The 20,123-nt window shown below is 40.2% G+C and overlaps 1 protein-coding gene across 1 annotated transcript in view; it reads right to left on the bottom strand.

The window, feature by feature from the left end:
• Window positions 1-4,965: 4,965 nt before the first annotated feature.
• Window positions 4,966-20,123, bottom strand: part of ZCCHC14 (zinc finger CCHC-type containing 14) — an 81,047-nt gene continuing 65,889 nt past the window's right edge. The window contains exons 6-13 of the mRNA XM_065416886.1: window positions 18,808-18,902; window positions 18,657-18,711; window positions 16,821-17,088; window positions 14,530-14,621; window positions 10,157-10,284; window positions 9,542-9,682; window positions 8,016-9,455; window positions 4,966-5,021 (exon numbers count right to left, since the gene is read on the bottom strand). Coding sequence (XP_065272958.1) covers window positions 4,966-5,021; window positions 8,016-9,455; window positions 9,542-9,682; window positions 10,157-10,284; window positions 14,530-14,621; window positions 16,821-17,088; window positions 18,657-18,711; window positions 18,808-18,902 — 2,275 coding nt within the window. The remainder of the gene's footprint in view (window positions 5,022-8,015; window positions 9,456-9,541; window positions 9,683-10,156; window positions 10,285-14,529; window positions 14,622-16,820; window positions 17,089-18,656; window positions 18,712-18,807; window positions 18,903-20,123) is intronic.

Raw genomic sequence — 20,123 nt, 5'->3', positions numbered from 1 at the left:
TTGTTATAATCTGCAACATGATTTACTGTTTCTTTTTTTCTGAGTTTACAGTAACAGATAAGTTTAAAGAAATCTCATGTTTTTAATTTGGGATTCTACACCCCTTACTCCATCAGTAGTCCCCACTGACTTTACTGGGACTATGACTAGTAAGGTACTACAACAGGCATAAGGGTGGCAGAATCTAGCCCTTCAGTAATTTAATAAACAATTCAGACGCAAGTGTATGAACAGGTATTGAGACTTAACTAGGGTTTCAAAGGCATGGATCTAGCAAGAAAGCAACAAGCAGACAGCAGTTTCTGTGTAGCTTACAGTACAAAATGCCATTCTTCCAAAACAGTGTTTTAATACTGGTTTTAAGGGCTAAGGCTGTGTTCAGCAGTTCCACTTGTCTTTCACCAGTAATTCTTTAAGTCATAGCATTGTCCTAGTTTATAAACATTACAGAACCCCCTGCTCATTAGCCCAACAGTCAGTCTGCTGCAGTGAGTGAAGTGTCAAGTTGTGGACAGCAGTACCTTGCAGAGTTGTCCTTGACTAAGGCAAAGTTTGTCCCTCAAATTTTAATTATTAGAGAATAGCAGTTGCATAGAGACACAAACAATGTAAGGTCTATCTGATTCATTGGCAGATGAATGTAGTTAGACTGAGGGTGTCTTTAATTGTAAAGTTGTTTTGAATGAATTTCTAAAATAGTTCTCAACTTAGGTTGGGAGAAAACTAAAAGGGACAAAGCCTTTTAAAAGCACGTAAGGACTTGAACTTTTTTTTTTTTTATTTTCCATACATTAAATTTACTTAGATAAAAACATTCTAAAAATGTACAATTTTACCTTTAACAAAGTATAATAAAACATAAAAATTCCAATACCAGAATACTTGACATTTACAATTCAAAATCAAATTAGCTGAATATTAAATATTTACAAAACTATTTTAAAAATATTTATAAAGTTACATGCACAATTTTTAATACTAGAATTGACTGAAATAAGGAAAATGGCTCAAATTGGAGTAGGAGTTTCCTTCATTCCTAGTGGAAAAATTATATCCAAGAGAAGCTGTTAAACTACACTTCAAAACATAGGATTTGCTTTGTTTCTGTACCAAAGCATCTTTTACTTGTGTAAGAACTTAAAAAGTCCCAAGAGTTTGTATTGTATTTCTTTAGTATTGTAGTAACTTACCTTTGGCCTCAACCAGCAATATGGTTTTCCAGAATCTTGCAAGTGGTAAGTACATTTACTTCCAACAAAATAGGACCCACTGGATTTACAAAGGAATTCTAGACCACTCCCAAAATCCATGGCTTTAACTGTAAATGACCTTTGATACATGTTCTGTAGGACTGATGCCATTGTGAAACTACAAGAACTAATCTATTTTCATTTGGGGGAGTGGGATTAGTGTGGCTTCTCTGCCAAACACCATAAACTAAATTTTAGTGTCAATACGAACAAGCAGTAAAGGGCATGAAACTCAAGCTGAGGTAACAGTGGTTGGTTTATACTATTTCAGGAAGTCCTTCACTTATTTTCTGGCTGAATTTTTACTGGTCAGGTTTAATACACAGTTTAGGAAGTTTCACATAACATGAAACCTGATATCACTATGGAATCCTATTAATACCTGCTTCCTGATATGAATCTTCCTTGTTGAACCTCCTGACAAATGTTAATGACACACAAACTAACCTCTAATGCTTAATTTCAAATTGGACTGCTACTGTCAGAGGAGTTTGTTGGTAATTCTGGTTTCATTCTCTTCCTAACACTTCCATCACCAATACTTTAAAATCAGAAAGACTATTGTGAAATTGCACTATAGATTCCCGCTGGTAAGGAAGCTTAAAGTTATGACCCTCTTCCACATTCCTATAGTGCTGAGATTAAAAGCAGAGAATGACAAGGAGTTTGTCCCTCTTTTGCGTTTTAAAAACTGTCAGTTATTCTAGAGTGCAATCTAGTTTGTGAAGGGCAAAGATATGAATAAAAAAAGCTTAGTCTGTGTCTATTTTCCATATTTTGACATACAGAAATGGTATTATGAGCTGGTTCTTTCAGTCACTCTAGACAGACTAATTTGAGAGGAAAGAGATGGACTTGTGCCTTTTAAAATGGATTATATAATTAAAGTGCTCTGTTTAGGCTCACCAACGTTGGTGGTTCTTGGTACAAACGTAACAGATTACACTAGCAAATCAGAAGCCACGACTCAGGTTGATGATTTAGGGAAAGCTCTATAAACAGTACTGGCTCTTCAAACATCTACATTGAGCTCCACTTCCTTCCATTTACTCAGGCTTTTCTGAGTTTGAATTTGAAATCAGACTTAAAAGGTAATTTTTAAAGATAGTTAAGTGCACATTAATCAGTCTAGGAAATATCAGCCTTAACTTTACAAAAAGGAAACATTCTTGAAGACAAGAATTCTGAATGCAGGAATGAAACCATTTTTGAAGAAGCTAACTGGATAAAAGTTCAGTTTAATAATCCTTGTTACACCCTTTTGATTTGTAGTGAATATTAAACAGACAAGACTATACTTCCCAGCCTTGCCCATGAAACAAAATGCAACTGGTATAAAAAACAAGAATTTTTTTTGCTATTGGTTTTTGCTAGTTTGAGAGACGGCTTTTAGTACTTGCATGTGTGTTGAAATAGTTTAAATACAGTTCAATTTTAAAATATTCTTTTGTTTTAAAAAAGTGAAAAAATGTAGAAGTTTGGCTTTCAGCACATGTTCCAGGCTACTGGAGAGACCATCAAAATCCTGTAGTAAACATTTTAAGCGAAAACTGCAAGTTCCCTTTAACACAATATCGTATGACATTTTTTTTGTACTATTGTTTCAAGCTCATTAAGGCAAAGTAAATTGCATTGTCAGTTCTCATCACGTTAGTGTTGCAGATTTGAAAGTTGCTCATGAGACCATTATATGTAACCACCTCAAAATACAGACATAGCAAACAATTGTTTCAACACTGTCTATAAATACTGTGTAGTGTGAACGGAGCTGAGGATACAGAAGTATGGCGTTTCTTCATTGCATAGAAATAAACAACAGAAATCTTGTTATTTTTGAGAAACCAAATGTTACACAACTTCAGGCTTTGGTTTCCATGACGCCAAAAAACTGTATGACCTCCAAAGAAAAACTGGGACAAGTTTGGTGTCTTGCCATCTCATGTTACAATGCCTCTTTATCAATACTAATTTATCATATTGTCCTGGCCTGTTGTTGCTTTCGGGTGAGGCTGACAGTTTTGAGAAAATGGAACTAAAAGATGGCCCAGACATTTAACTTCTAACATTTGCCATTCAAATCTTGACTGACAATTTATTGCATTAGCTACTTAAACCAACACTTCAGTAGCTAATGCCAGATCTACCCTGAGGAGCTTTGCACCCACATAAAAAGTGTCTTGCGCTGGTATGGCTTTCCTTGCTTTCAAACCAGAGCAAGATGCACCAATACAAGTGCTATTTATTCTGGTGTAGAACATCTACCTTTGGGTTTGCACTGGTATAACTATACTGGTGTAAAAAAATCCCACAAGATAAACAAGGCCTCAGATATTAAAGTTGCATACTCTAATCTGGAAAACAAGAATCACTTTAAATTTCAGGCCATTTAAAAAAAAAAAAAAGGCCACACCCATTGCAGCAAGTGGAATTCCTTGGGCAAGACAGGACAAGACCTTTTCAATTCAGCAACATGAGCTTTGTTTGGCTTCCTCCTAACTCTTAATTAAACTTGCCAACTCAAAATTATGTACGCTAGATAGTTAACACCAAAATTAGTAATCTGCAGTCTACTGCCACAAAGGAGGCCGACAGTAAATCCTTCAGAGTCTTTAAAATAATGACGTTGACTACCCTTTACATGTTTGAATTCTACCCCTCTGACTCCTGTAGCAAAAGCCCTGGGGTACGAGTCAGAGTTTCATTACATAAAGTAAAGCAACAGCTTGCTAACTCTGCTGCCAGAGTTTATTTTTAGGATGGTTTAAAATTCATTTACAAAAGCAGAGTAGTAAGGTTTCTGTGAAAGATACCTATATACAGTAACAGGACTTAAAAGGTGTTTCATGTATTACATAAAAAAAACCCTCTGTGTGAAGCCTTTATGGCCCTGGAGTCTCTGGGACTTGGACCCTTGGAAAACTATAAGTTCATTTCACTGCTAGTAACCCACTTCTATCTAGTAATAATGGCGACAGTGAGAGTAAGGTTGTTTCCAGAAGGAATTGAAACTGCCATGTGTGTTCTTTTGGAAGGGAAAGGAGAGAATTATTTAAGATTTTTATTGTGTAGTAAATCGCATAGCCTGCTGGTGCCAAAGTTTAAAGGTTGGAACTTCTTTGCCTCTTGCACTGGTCTCGGAGTGACACTATCTGCTAAAAGTGCAGAAGCCTGAATAGTTTTACATTCTTCTGTAGTGCAATCCTTAAAAATCCCAGAGATTAGTGCCTGATTACTTTTGAAAAAAAGTAGCCATTTTACTTAGCCCAGGGTTTCAGAGACTGGCTGGCACACAGCCGCTCATACCTTCAACCTCCAGCTCTCACTTCAGATCACATTGTAGTAGTTGCCCTGGAGTTATCCTTTTCACTGTAGAAGGTCCAAAGATGGCAACATTCTTCAGCAGAAGTGTGTAGGGTGGTTGGTTGTTTTGCATTTGCAACAGAAAATGTAGTTGGCCAGCTTCACCTGCCATCCACTGCGCATCAATCGCATGATACGTATTAGGCAAGTTCCATCTCCCAAGATCTAAACTTGAATTTTGGCGATCAAAAATGGGTTTGATGCACCCCTACGCTAGATTTTCTACCTAGTCTAGTAAAGTAAAGCACCTTTGGATTAAAAAACTCATTAAAACTTAACAGCAATGGACTTCTCAGTTTTGTATTTAAAATTCCTTATCTCCATGGCTTACAGTGTTCTCTTGGCAGAGAAAGTATCAGTCTGTGGAGTCAAGACTTTCAGCTGGAGGGGCATATTTCAGCCTAAAAGTACCTGTAGAAGAGGGAAAGGGGGAAAGGAAGTCAACAATGCACACCTTTTTTACCAGTTATCTCTCACAGCATTTTAAATATCTGCTTCTTACAGATTATGCAACAGCATTATAAAATGCTATAATTTAAAAAAATGTGATTTTTAAAAAATAAACCCATTTAAAATTGATTAAAAAATAACCCATGTTAAGGTCTAAATTTAGTATAATCTATAAAATCATTTAAAATTAAATACTAAATAATGCACTACATGTTTGCTACCTTTGGGCAGGTCTACACTACAAGTGCTACATCGGCACAGCTGCACCATTGTAGCGCATCTGGTGAAGACGCTCTATGCTGATGGGAGAGCGCTCTCCTGTTGACATAATTACTCCATCTCGACGAAAGGCAGAAGCTATGTTGGCGGGAAAGCATCTCCCACCAACATAGCGCCAGTGTGGACAGTGCTTAGGTCGCTGTAACTTGTGTTGCTCAGGGGGGTCTTTTTCACACCCCTGAAAGACGTAAGTTAGATTGACTTAAGTGGTAGAGTAGAGCCGCCCTAAGTTTTACAGAAAGTCAAGCCACTGAACTGATGGAAGTCACTGACTAAGCAACAATCTGGTTCTAGGTGAAGTGCTAAGCCAGCTTTTGACAGCAGTAGCCTCAGGCACAGAGAGAATATTTTCATTCATTTCAGTTTATTCAACTAGTTAAGTTCAGTAACTTGTTCATTCAAAGTTAAGAGATCGACTGAGAACTGAAAAAGCAGGAAAACTTGTTTCCTTCTTCCAATATATGAGTAAAAACTAAGTATGAGAGGATGACATCTACTGGTTCTAAAACCTTGAAGACCTCATGCCCAGCAGTAATCAGATACTACTACTTGTTAAAAAAAGTTTTAAATGCGCTTTTTTATAAACTTACTTTTCCCTTTATATAATAAAGAATGAATCATTCACAATTACATAAAAATGTAAATAACTAAGCATGTGAATAAATGTATGTTAAACTACATATGCTTAAATAAATGTGTATAGATGTAATGTAGCCTCCTGGTTAACAAAAAAGTGCCAAATTATACCAATCAATGAGGATCAGCTTATCTTTAGGAAAATAACTGAAGTACAAATGCAAAACAAGATTGATGATATTAATCCAAGTTTCCTGCTTGCTGATGTAAATCATAATTAAAATCAGTGATTAAATCATTTTGATTTAAATCAATCCATCCCCTTACACAATAAAAGCAGCAGCCAACCTCACTCTTATGAAGTTGACAGGGAGACGTCTACTGCAGGCAGGAGGAACGGGGAATAAAAACACAGCACAACACAGAATGCTGCTGTGGCTAAGATGCAACTTCGGGGCAGCAGAAGTTTTAAGATATTCAAAACGGCAGTAATTCAGGGGGGTTTTAAAGGAGCGGATAAAATGCAGCTTTAACCTGCATTAAGCAGCACCATTCTAGTTTTTTAGACTAAGCCTGTGTCTATACTACGGACCTCACAGCAGCACAGCTTTACTGCTGCAGCTGCACGGTCTCCTGTGTAGCCGTTCTATGCCGATGGGAGAGAGCTCTCCCGCTGTCATAATTAAACCACCCCCAACGAGTGGCGGTAGCTGTTGGCGGGAGAGTGTCTCCTGCCAACAGCGCTGTCCACACTGGTGCTTTGGTTGGTGAAACTTATGATGGTCAGGGGGGTGTTTTTTCCACACCCCTGACCAACAAACTTTTGGTCAGCCAAAGTGCTAATGTAGACAAAGCCTCAGAAGTCTGCTATTGGCCTAGGATTGACTGAGGCAGTGCCACGATTTTCTGATCTGCCACTATCAAAATACTAAGTTCTAGAAACAACACTAATTATTCATATTTTTAGCACGGCTGGAAAACTCTGCCTATTCTCTCTCTCTCTCACTCAAAAAAAAGGTTAAGTTCTGATGACATTCTCTGCACCATCTAAACACAAAGAAAGACAGTCCCTGCCCCAAAGCACAACCTAAAATATTGTTTGCAGTGCCATAGCCGTGTCAGTCCCAGGATATTAGAGACAAGGTGGGTGAGGTAAAAGCTTTTATTGGACCAACTTCTGTTGGTGAAAGACAAGTTTTCGAGCGTATCTTTAGGTCACCTGAAAACGAGCTCTATATAAGCTCAAAAGCTGGTCCCTTTCACCCAGAAAAGTTGGTTCAATAAAAGATATTACATTTTAGATTAACAAGGTGGGCAAGGTATCACTTTAGTATCGCTAGTTCTAGCCAAAAGTCTGCATGTCATTCTGGAAAGTTATACTACGCACACTATTATTTTAAACACAGAACTTCAGGAAAAGAGAAGTATGACCTGAACATGCTTTTGGTAAAGTAACAGTTCACTCCCAAATGTGCCCTGTCCTGATCCAAGGATTTAAAATCTCTTTTGGAGGTGCCTTTGCTACAATACTGGAAGATATATGCATGCCATGGAACCCACATTTTCAGTAACCACAAGCCAAGTCCTTCAAGAGGATGCAGACACTTCATTACAGATGTTGCACTCTACTTATGTACTTTTTAAAAAAAAAAGTATGAACTTTGAAGATAACCTTCAAAATAAGAAACAGACAACAGCTCAGGGGCCAAATTCACAGACAGTATAAGCAGCCGCAACACTATTTCAATCAGTCAATGGAAGTTCAGCCCTTCCATCCCTCGAAAGGAAATTCTCTCCTATGCAGAGGGCCAACACAAGACTTATAACAGCACTTATGCCCTAAAGCAGGGAACATGGGATACACACAGGAGTCAACTTAATCTTCTTGAATTTAGCCCATAGCGTCTCTCTCTTTTCAAAGACACTGGCTTACAACATGATATTTTTCTGTAATTAAATGAAAACTTGATATAAAGACAAGGTACCATCATTAGATTTCGGTCACATCCCCACCCATATAGGTAACTCCCATTCAGATCAACACGCAGTTTCGCACACAGACTAAGCAGCCCCACATCAGCACCACCACCAGCTTCTTACCTTGCCGATTGAAATCCATTGGTGGCTGTTTGCAATCCTGAGCTCGGTGACCACTGGCCCCACAGTTGTAACAGGAAAGGTTCCCAATTTTTTTGTGGCTTGAACCATTGCTGTTTCCCATCATTCCTTGTGCCTGATACACCCCTGCTGTTCCTGCCATAAAGTTCTGCATTGCGGGCACTGCAAACGTGGACTGCCCACTCATTACAGAGTCTGGTGTTAAACCACTGTTGTAGGGAGAATGAACCATTGGAAAAGTCGTGCTGCCGTTGTACTGCTGCGTGTTGATGTAGCCATTACTACATAAAGGATTGAAGGGTAGAAATGGAAAGGTAAACATTGAGGAACCTGAAAATGGGTGCTGGAAATAGTTAGCATAACTGACAGTCATACCGCCTGAACCACAGTTCCCACTACACCCACAGGAACTACACACCATACACCCAGGCGGTTGCTGCTGCTGCTGGTGGTGGTGGTGGTGATGATGATTCTGATTTGGTACTGGGATACTCCCTGCAGATCCACTACTACTGCTGCTGCTATAGAAATTGTTCTCAGCAACAGACGAAAGTGTGGGGCTAGAACTGGGGGCAGGACAACTGGGCAAATTTGCCATGTTTGCAAATGATGTGGATGGGTGGCTGCTGGAAGAGGCAGTGTTACTGTTTGCACAGAAGCTGCCTGGCATCGGAGCCACTGGCATACTGCTCATTGCAGAAAAGGCAACTTTGGTGTTGGCTGTATATAGAGCAGTCCGGGGATTGATTATTGCAGGAGAGACACTTATTTGCATATTGCTGGAGCAGGAAGTTTGTCCAGCAGTGGCAGAATCCGTAGGAACAGAAGAAGATACCAGGAGCTTCATGGGTGGACGTGCCATATGGAAGACTGTGCTGGATGTTACAGTGGCAGCAGTACTTGCTTCCGCTATTAATGATGTCTGTTGAGTTGTTTTTATCACTCTGTCCAGAGTTGAAGCATGTACAACTTTGGTTCGAGGACCATAGTTAACAGAAGACGAAGAACTGTTTTCAGGAACTCCTGAAAGTACTTGCAGGGGCTGATGGGGAGACGATGTGGGCATCACATCAGCCACTGTATTTCCAAAGCTCTTGTCCATTTTAATGCTGCTTCTAGGTCCAGGTGAAGCTTTATTTCTTTCTTCTAGAGACAAAAGTGAATGCACAGAAGAGGAAAGTAGCTTCACGTCTGTATTTCGCTCTGACTTGTGCATCGCATTTAGCATTCGAATAGGGCTGATGTGGTTGGAGGCTGCTGTCATCATTTGCATTGGCAAGATATGGTGCCCAGAAGGATTGGAGCCTGCATCATTCTGCACTGGTAGAACCTGGGCTGTGGGTCTGGCGGAGCTCGAAGTGAAATGATTTAGTAACATCACTGGCTTCTCCTTTTCTGAACTGTCCAAGTGAATCTCTAAACCTAGAGACAGAAAGATCTATAAATACAGCTGCTTCACTGGACAGGACAGATCAACACAAAAATAAGCTTTGCTTGGTTTTCCTTACGTCTCTCATTCTCCTCAGCACTATCTGAGCTCTCTTCCCTGGTCTGGATCCCCATGGGGCTGGAAGAGGAACTTGAGTACTCAGAGGAACTACCTTCTCGGGGAAGCGGGTGGGCTGGCTGATCCACATCTACACGCAGCTCTAGGGATAAAGTATGCGTGATAAATCAGTTAGAAAATATGAAAACTATTTGCAAAATTTTCATCTAGATGACAAAAGCCTGGTACAATACTGCAGTTTATGAATGTGTCTCCCGCTATACTCTGACCCTTAATACACAAAGATGCTTCAGGCTAGTGGGGATTCACATTGGCCTGAGGAGCAGGAGTCCAGAAAAGTAATGGTTACTCAACAGCTCAAACAGCTCTTCATATGCAAATCATGGAATGATAATTGTATGTTTGTTTCACTCAAATATCACCAGAAACAAGATTCCTCATGCAAACAACTAAGTTTTGGAAGAACATGATCACAAAGGACTGACACAAATAAAGCAATTCAGTTTTAATTTGAGGTTGGGGCAGTAAAGCTATGAGCTTGCTGTTGTGTGAGAACATATCCATCCTATACCTTATAGCTTAAGATGGTGCACTGTTCTTTATATTGCTTATTTACCTGCAGCATGGTTGCCACGAATACTCTGGATAGGCCCTACATGAGTGGTAGGAGGGACCCTTGCCACTCCACTGCTGGTAACTGAAGAAGGTGTTGCTGGATTTAGGCACCGTTTCTCTGATTTTTCTCTACAGTGAATGGGGTGGAGGGGAAAAAACAATTGGTTAAAACAATTTGGTATTTAAACAGATTTTTGAATGAAATTGAGGCAGATGGGGGTCTATGTTGTCTAACTCAGTAATCGTAGTACAAAGATTAGGCTAATTTAAGATGCACAAATATGAATATTTGGAAATTAAATGAATCTTAACCACCGCTTCTTGCCAGCATTTACATTGGTCTTTCTTGTTATATGGTATTATACTGAGCCGCTTATTTGTACAAGGTATTGAGGATAAAACATCACAAAAGAAGAGACTGAATTCTATCTGATTAACTAAATACAGCGAAACAGAGAGGTAGCCCTTCATTCCAAAGATGAAGAGGAAGCTAAATGCAGAGAATTTAAGAGATAAGTTAAATGTGATTCAAACTTTACAAAACTTAAGGCCTGGTCTACACTACAAAGTTAGGTTGATGTAAGTCCCTGTGCATCAGCCTCAGTGTGCATGAGTTTATACTCAAATTTGTCTCTCGCCAAGATAAGTGCCCTGTTATGGCAATGAGTAACACCACCTCCCTGAACAGCGTGGAGCCATAGTCGACCTACTAAGGTTGATGCAGTGTGAGTGCAGACACTGCACAACCTGTGTCAACCCAAACAGTCCTCCATCAGCTGCCCCACAGTGCCCCATTCCCTGCAACAGTGACTGCTTTGGTCACAATTGTAAATGGCAAAAGCCTCCCCATTTTAAAACCCTCTGCATATTTTTGAAATGCCTTTTCCTGATTGCCCACCTTAGCTGCTCGCCCTTGATGTGTTCAACTGCCCAACAGACCATGCTGGCTCCACACACTAGAAGCACTTCTGCCTGGATTAGATAGCACAGCTACGGACGAGCTGTAGAAACATGATCATCTACAAATAGATGGCACAGGGGATGCAAGCAAAGGGGTACGACAGGGATCAGCAGCAATGCCGCATGAAAGCAAAGGGACTGTGGCTGGTATACCACATCATCAGGGAGGCCAACAAATGATCTGGTGCTGAGCCACAGACCTGCTGCTTTTATGAGCTACCTGCCATACTTGGCGGAGACCCCACCAACACCCTACAAACCACTATGGATACCTCACAGGAGCCCAAAACAGAGACCTCCACTGTGAACAGTGACGAGGAGAAGGGGGGAGATGTGGCGGGGGGAGGCAGCAATGCCACAAGCCAGGACCTGTTTGAGACTCCACCACAGTCTAACCAGTTCTGCCAGCCAAGCCTGGAGGAGCCCAATGAAGGGGAAGGGACCTCTGGTTCTTGTGTTATTTGAAGGGGTAAATAACACTTCCTTATTCACTTTCTCCACACCGATCAGGATTTATATATCCTCCCTTAGTCATCACTTGTCCAAGATGAACAATCCCAGTCTTTTTACTCTCTTCTCACCCCAATCATTTTTGTTGCCCTTCTTTGTATCTTTTCCATTTCTAATATATCTTTTTTGAGGTGGGGCAACCAGAGCTGCATGCAGTATTCAAGGAATGGGCATAGCATGGATTTATATACAGCAGACCCTCGCTAGAACGCGCGTCTTTATAGCGCGAATTCTGTGGGACTGCGCATGGATCCCAAACTTAATTACCTTCATTGGAATCCATGGTAACGTGGTCCCCGCGTTAACACGGGACTGCACAAGGATCCAAAACCCCACATTCTAGCGGGGGTCCGGTGTAGTGGTCTTATGATATTTTCTATCATATCATCTCTCTGTTTTCTAATGGTTCCTAGCATTCTGTTAGCTTTTTTGACTACCACTACACATTGAGTGGACGTTTTCAAAAAACACTAGAACAGTTTTAAAACAAACGTTTCCCTGCAGCTGAGACATCAAATATATGGTCAGCTAGATGCATTTATGTGGCCCACTTGGCATATTTGGATTCTACAGAGCTACCCTTTCAAATGTAAAGCGAATGTTTTCCAATGTGCAAGACTTTGCATTTATCAACACTGAATTTCATCTGCCTTTTTGTTGCCCAGTCATTCAGTTTTGTGCAATTCTAGTATCACTGTGCTGGAGCACTGGGGTGAGCTCAGCACGCAGATCCAAGAACATGGCCTTTTGCATCCAAAAATTCTGCAACCACTTCTCGTCGTCTTAAACCTGCATTACACTGTGATCCAACCATTCAGTGCTTGTTTCTTGGACCCAAAAGCTGTGCTCCACCACCTGAAGCTGCTCCATGAATGCCGACAACCACCTTGGATTGTTTTTCGCTATGTCTCAGCAAACTGTCCTCCATTGTTGCGGTACTTCCTGCGAGTGTGCAGACAGAGGAGGATCATGCATCCTGTACTTGCGGCGTCCATGGGAATAGCACAGAGCTCTGTGGGCTCCATGCTTCTGTCAGAGATGGTGGACTCGGAGAAGCGCTGAGCAGGTTTGTGGGATTTTTTTTTTAAAGTCATGAAAATGATGGGATATGGATGGCATTATGGGGTGGAGAGAGCTGCATGCTGGGAACTTGACCCCTCGCTCCCAGAGATTCCTGCACGACTCATTACTACCCCACAACATATTGCGAAAAGTTCCCAACAGGCTTTGAGTTGCAGAGTAGTGCATGGCACACTGGGATATCTACCCATGGTGCACTGCACTTTGCATCGACACAAGCACTCCTGGCGCGTATGTGCAGTGCCAACGCAAACAACCAAGTATGCATGTGCCCAAGTGACATACAAGCTTCAGGGGTTGCATGCCAATGTAACTTGTGTCGACCAAAGTTTGTAGTGTAGACATGGCCTTCAACTAATAAAAATGTGGGAGGGGAGTGTGGTGTGTGTACCTAAACACTGGAACAGTTTTAAAATAAATATTTCCCTGCAGCAGAGACATCAAATACACCGCCACCTCGATATAACGCGACCCGATATAACACGAATTCGGATATAAGGCGGTAAAGCAGCGCTCCGGGGGGGCGGGACTGCGCAGTCCGGCAGATCAAAGCAAGTTCAATATAACGCGGTTTCACCTATAACGCGGTAATATGTTTTGGCTCCCGAGGACAGCGTTCTATCGAGGTAGAGGTGTACATGGTCAGCTAGGTGCATTTATGTGGCCCACTTGGCATATCTGGGTTCCACAGAGTTAACCTTTCAAATGTAAAGCAACTGTAACCAATGCAGTGTTGTTTGCCTGAGTCTGCAGAGAGCGCAGATGAATGACGCACAAATGTGAACCCCCTCACTTCTGCATTAATCTGGTTTGGGGGGTTACCCCAAAGCTCCATGCCAACAACTATTTATTTACAGGTCATTTAATCAGATAGGATGGAAACCAAGTGAAAGCGAAGCACAGGGATGAAGGGATTTCGAAGTTGCTGCAGGGAAGAAAATGCAGAGAAAAGAAAGGAGGAAAGAAAAAAAGAGAAGGAGGATAGGGAAAGGAGAGAAACACAGGACAGAAAGAGCATTGTTGCTAATGGTGAGAATGTTTTGCCACCGAGTGATGCTGAATTCAACCTTAATAATATTTAAGACAGGAAGGAGTTTAGTTACTATAAACAGGGCATATGCCACCTTTGATCTTGATGCAAATATCCCACTGATATGAGTTGCTGTTTCATGGTGAACTGAGGGGAGTAGGTAATCCTAAATTTATGCTCCAGGTTACAATTTAAAATGGAACATGGCCCTCGTGAAGTTTACACATCTATCCTACAATGTCTGGGATTCAAATACTGCAGTTCTGAAAACTTAAAATTGAAAGTGACTTTCCTTGTCCAACCTGAGATAAATTAGAAAACAAACACAGGAAGAGCACAAATAGTGAAAAGTAATGTGGATTTTTAAAATTCTTCCAGTGTTAATAATTTAAGGAGTAATTAGTAGCATAGTTCAAGGAATTTGTTTACTTTATGGTTAAAGTTGACAGTGTGCCTTTGAAGTTGAGTTCACCAATTATTTTATGTGCTTATCTTATCGGCCTTGAATAATCAATAATAAAACAATAAGTACTAAATATAAAAAATCCACATTTTCGAAGTGCTTTTCAAACTAATTAAGCCTCCATACCCCTATGAAAAAGAAGTGGAATCCAGATTTACACATAGGGAAAGCCTGGAAGGTTTAACAATTTGCTCTGTCCTCAGAGCAAAACCAAGAGAAAAGCTGGGATTAAATTCAGGAGTTTGTACAATTCTAGTGCCATCTAACCATATTTTACCAACTGAAAAAGCCAGACAGACTACACACCCCTCCCCACAACACACATACTTACTTTTCCAATTCCAGCTGGGTCTTGAGTTTTTTCTTTGCTCCCATGGTGAGGGATTCAAACTTATTCAGATCTTCTTCAGTAAGGCTCAGAAACTTTTATAGGAGGAAATATGGAGCTGATTTTACAGTGTGCAATATATGGATACATACATTTCAAATGACCCTACTGTATTCTCAGTGATTTCCAATTCTGAGAAGCACCTTGAAGACTCTTGTTTTACACATGTATGTGAATTTTAATAAGTTTTATTCCAATTTTAAACTAAAGATTTAGGGCAGTATAAAAATGGAGGACTTGGATATTCCAAAGAGGTTTTTTAGATTAATTACTAATATACTGTTAAAATATTTGCCTATATTGATAATTCACAATAAAGACAACATAGTCCGTGTGCATACTGAAAGGCAATTTTGTATCATAAATGAGCCAAATAAAGTTTTAAGTTCTGGTTCCCTAAAAAAAATCCTGCCATTTTGAGACTTCTCCCCAAGGTATCTAATAATTATCTGGCGACTATAGGAATGACATAGCATACAGGAAACAGGTAATTTTGGGACTAGTCAATTTGGTGCAAGAAATATTTGACAAATTTTGGGAAGGACAAGTTGTAAGGGGCAAATTAAGGTTGAAAATTTCTACTACTCCTCCCTCCAATGAATACTGAATGTCCATAGCACTACCACTAGCTCAATGAGGGTAAGACTGTAGCAGAATGCAGGGCCATTAACTACTTCCTAGCACACAAGGCTACATCTACACTACAGGGGGGGGTCGATTTAAGATACGCAAATTCAGCTACGCGAATAGCGTAGCTGAATTCGGCGTATCGCAGCCGACTTACCCCGCTGTGAGGACGGCGGCAAAATCGACCTCCGCGGCTTCCCGTCGACGGCTCTTACTACCACCTTCGCTGGTGGAGTAAGAGCGTCGATTCGGGGATCGATTGTCGCGTCCTGATGGGACGCGATAAATCGATCCCCGAGAGGTCGATTTCTACCCGCCGATTCCGGCGGGTAGTGTAGACCAGGCCACAAGGAGGGCTGCTGTAATGTCAGAAGTGGAATGATGCCGGTGGCAAGGTGGTGAGAGATGAGTGAACTGTAGGTTGGGGATTCTTTTGGTTCTTTTTGTTTATGATAAATTGTTTTTGACTTACACTGATAAAGATCTGCTACTGAAAAAGTCATGCTGATTATTGCTGCTTTATTTCGGCTGACTCAACCCAGAGTATACCAGTTGGTTATCAAAAGTTAAAATGTAATTTATTTTCCCTGAATGTGTCATTTAACACAGAAATCATTTAGCTATCACATCTAGAGCAGAGTTCAGTTTTGTTGCATGGGTCAAATCTAGTTGCAAAGGTACTGTGAATATTTTTCAACAGAATATACATACCAATATAAGCACAGCAGTTGTTTGAAAAAAAAAGTCAAACATTAAAATATGCACAATTTTGTCAGGAAAAGGAAAAATGACTATATATATTTTTCCTGAATGAGGAAAATCAAATTAGAAAACTGTGGCCTTAGGCTATAGTCATTGAAATAATATCTTTCAAGCCATGCTGCAGTGCTGAAAAATCATTGCAATTCAGAGCCATGACTTAAAAGAATCAGAATAAGTATTTAATCCACAAGAGGGCACTCAAAGTTCAAATATAGTAAGAGGGGGAGGTTAATTTTACAACATGTATATTACAGATAGAACTGGGTATTAAACAAGTACTTACATTCATCTGATTAAAAGCCAATGTACTTCAATGGCATTCATGACACTTTTTATGCAAACATTCATGCAATGCAAGTGATTTTTGTTCACAACGTTTGTGGAAAATGAAAGCATCCAACACTCATGCATGTTTACCCACACAGAAGCTCACTTCAGAAGTGAATCTTGACATGCATTTGGATAACCAAGGCTTTTACAAATAGGAGGGAAAAATCAATCAAGAACAAGAATAAAATGTGACTTAGATGACTTATTGCACATCAAAGGATGAATAGTGAACAGGAAGAGCAAAGGGGGTTTGTAATAAACCAGACATTGAGAATTCTGAACAAACTAGGAAATATTTAAAGTAAGTCTCTAGACAGTTCATCCACAAAAACAGGAGGCCATTTCATCAAATAAAGTGTTCCTACAAATAGTTTGCCCAGCTCTAGCTACAAATATCAGCCAGTCTAAATGTAAACATTAGCCTATTTTGCCATTTCGCTTTTCTATACATGCTAGAGAATATATGGCTTATTTAAAAAACAGATTCCTTTCTCCTATCTAGCCCACCACTTTACCTTCTCCATTGTGAGTTGTTTGAAGACAGGATAATACTTGTGCAACCGCAGTTTCCTGAGCCAGTCTAAAATCCCATTTTGCTCCTGGGTCTGGGGCGTCTGTGAACTGGAAGACAACATGGGTGAAGAGGTGTCCATTTGGGAGCGGTAGGCTAAAGATGAGCCTGTACTCCCTGAATGAGAGCAATGGGGCAGTGCAACTGAAGAAACAGCTGAGTGCTGTACATGATTCTGTGAAGACTGAATACCAGCTACTCCACATATAGGTCTGCAAAATAGAAAAATAATTTGATTTAGCATACCGAATTACTGCCATTCAGAGTTCAGTCAGTATGATCATACACACAAACCCATTCACCAATAAAATAAAGGACCATGTTTCAGGGATCCAACACACTGCTTATTTTATAAATTACTGATTTATACTTTTAAAATCCTACACTACTAATACAATGAAAACAGTACAGGTTATGGCTAACGTTAAAGTTGAGATTCCAACATTGGCATAGCTTTCCCCATCAATGCAATATATAAAAAAATATCCATTGTGAAATGGTTTTTACACATGTGGAGTGAGTGAATCTATTCAGTTAATATTATTTTCCCCCTTGGTCTTTCCACTTCCAGGTGAAGAAACAAGAATCACCTCTCAGCTGTAAAGTATTCATTACTCAATTTCTGGATATGTCAGATCCTAAGCAAAAAGGCAGGAATATGTCTTTCCTTCTCTTCCCATGGCTGCCTTGAGCCTCTGTTGGAAGAGGTCAGTGTCCTCCCTCAGGAAAGCCAGATTCACAGTTTAAAAAACACTGCCCTTAAAGGGAGACACTCAACTACAGTATGGAGGAAACACTATGATGGGCCTCTAACAAAACCTAGGTGATATTAGAGAAGACCATGGCTGGGTAATTCTGGCTGCATGAGGATTATTATTATTTACTACTTGTATTCTGGTACTGCCAAGGAGACTCCAATCAGGGATCAGGGCCCCATTGTGCTAGATATGCTGCTACACACACATATAAAGAAAAAATGCTCCCTGCCCCAAAGAGCTCACCATGAAAGCAGAGGGCGAGCAACAACCAGGGCCGGCTCCAGCGTTTTTGCCACCCCAAGTGGCGGGGGAAAAAAAAAGCCGCGATCAGCGGCACTTCGGCGGGAGCTCTACCGCCGCCGCTTCATCCTTCAACTGCAATTCGGCGGCAGGTCCTTCCCTCCAAGAGGGACTGAGGGACCCACCGCCGAATTGCTGCCAAAGAGCCGGACGTGCCGCCCCTTTCCGTTGGCTGCCCCAAGCACCTGCTTGCTGCGCTGGTGCCTGGAGCCAGCCCTGGCAACAACAGATGGATACAAGCCACAGCTGGGGCAGTGCGAGGTAACAGTGAGACAAGTATGACTAATATAATAAGCAATAATCACAGGGAATTCTCCCACCATTGTGGGTCAGCTGGTTCTAACAACAGTAGGAGTACTGATGTAAACTGATTGTCACAGTTTTACCATTCTCAGAAATTTTGCTCAGGGCAGGTAAAAACACCACGCAAAAAATGCCAGCTGCTTGTCTACGCTAGAGCTCCCACCTCTGCTAGCATGAGTAGAGCTGTGCACCCAGTGCTAACATTTCCTAAAATCTTCAGTATAGTCAGTGAAACCACAGCTTTCAGAGTTCATTGCGCTGAGAGTTCCATAGATTAACACAGGTGAGCACGCACCCCCAAGTGCATATAACAACACTGCATATAAAAAAAACCCTCTCTCGAACAAGGGCAAGCAGATAACTACCTAAGTGAAAGAATTTTACAACTCTACATTGGACACAGAAGTCAGGTATCTCACCTTCCAGATGCACCCAGCGTAGTGACTACTTTATAGAGAGAGGGGTTGCCAGGACCTAAACAACAGGAAGATTTAAAAAGTTTTGACTGGCATCAGTTTACTAGATTTATGTCAATAATATGTGCATTTTAAACTGTTTATTTAAACTCACTTGAACTCTGAAGTTGCTGGGAAGAAGATGAAGTGCTGAAGAATTTCTTGACATGGTCATTTTTCAGCACATGGGAAGGTAAGGATGCCAAATACCTAAAAGTTAATTTACAAAATTATGTTTGTTTTGCAATTGACCATGAAATCAACTCTGAAATCAAGAGTGAAATTTGCATTTACCTTTATTTTTTTATGCCTATTGAATTCATGCTATTCCTTTATACTGTCTCTAGTTTGGTTAATAGTTTACATTCAAAGCTGATTACAGACTTATGAATACAAGAGGTTGGAACAGAGAAAAATTACAAGACAGAGTGTACAGGGATAAACTTAAAAATTGCCTCTAAAAATTGTGAAACTAAAGCCCATAAACTATAGCTGTCTACTATTGTTCACGCTAAGCTTTCAAATGAACAGCAGGCATTTGAGTATATAGCGCCTGGCAATATAGTAAAATAGGCTGTAAAACTGGTGTCACATGTTTTCTGCTAAGCTCATTCCTCTTTTTGGAAACTAAAGATGGCAATCTTCTAGAACTTTATAATGTATAAAACATACATTATATTAATGTGTATTACCAGAGTTTTTCTTACGAAGCAAAAAAAAAAAAAAGTGTTTGGTTTTCACCTGCCAAATCATCTACATATTTTGAAAGCACTAAAAAAATTGTTGAAAAGTAAGGAAAAAACAAAACAAGGGGAAATGTTTTGACTGCATCTTCATATTTGTAATGTCTAAAAAGACATTGGGTCAAAAGTTACTTCTATATACAGTTTCCATCCTGAAAGTTCACAGTTTGTTTTCATAGTTTACAACCAAAGAGACATGAATAAGTCACTAATATGAAAAATGAAAACATTGCAATCTGGGGGTCTTTATTTGGTAATGTATTTAGCTTTTTAAAAATAAACATCTATCTTTCTCTGTTGTGAAGATACAAAAGAGACTCCGCTGCTCTGTTAACCTAGACTTGTAGAAAACTTGCCAACTAAACAATAACAGTGACAAAGATATGAAGCCTAAAAGGGATTATTTAAATATTAACATTATTTATCGTTACAATCTAAGCATACATCTGTTGCCTTTACTCTGGCAAAATGGTGTCCACCAGTGCCGTTCCACCAACAACAGTAATGGGGAAAAAATGCTCTGTCCTGACTAGGAAAACATGGTGTTTGGCAAGCATACTAACATGTTAATTAGCATGTTTTCCAATAACACTTCATATCCAGAGCAGACAGGTATCTAAAAGTGTCAGCTGGTCCTTGTCGACCCTTAACTTAAAATCTGCTTGTAGAACTCTTTTAGCACTTTGAA

This window comes from Emys orbicularis, chromosome 14 (genome assembly GCF_028017835.1).
Source record: "Emys orbicularis isolate rEmyOrb1 chromosome 14, rEmyOrb1.hap1, whole genome shotgun sequence".
NCBI classification, from domain to species: domain Eukaryota; kingdom Metazoa; phylum Chordata; order Testudines; family Emydidae; genus Emys; species Emys orbicularis.
The sequence above is the reverse complement of the archived record's forward strand: the minus strand, read 5'-3'. Positions and strand labels throughout refer to the sequence as shown.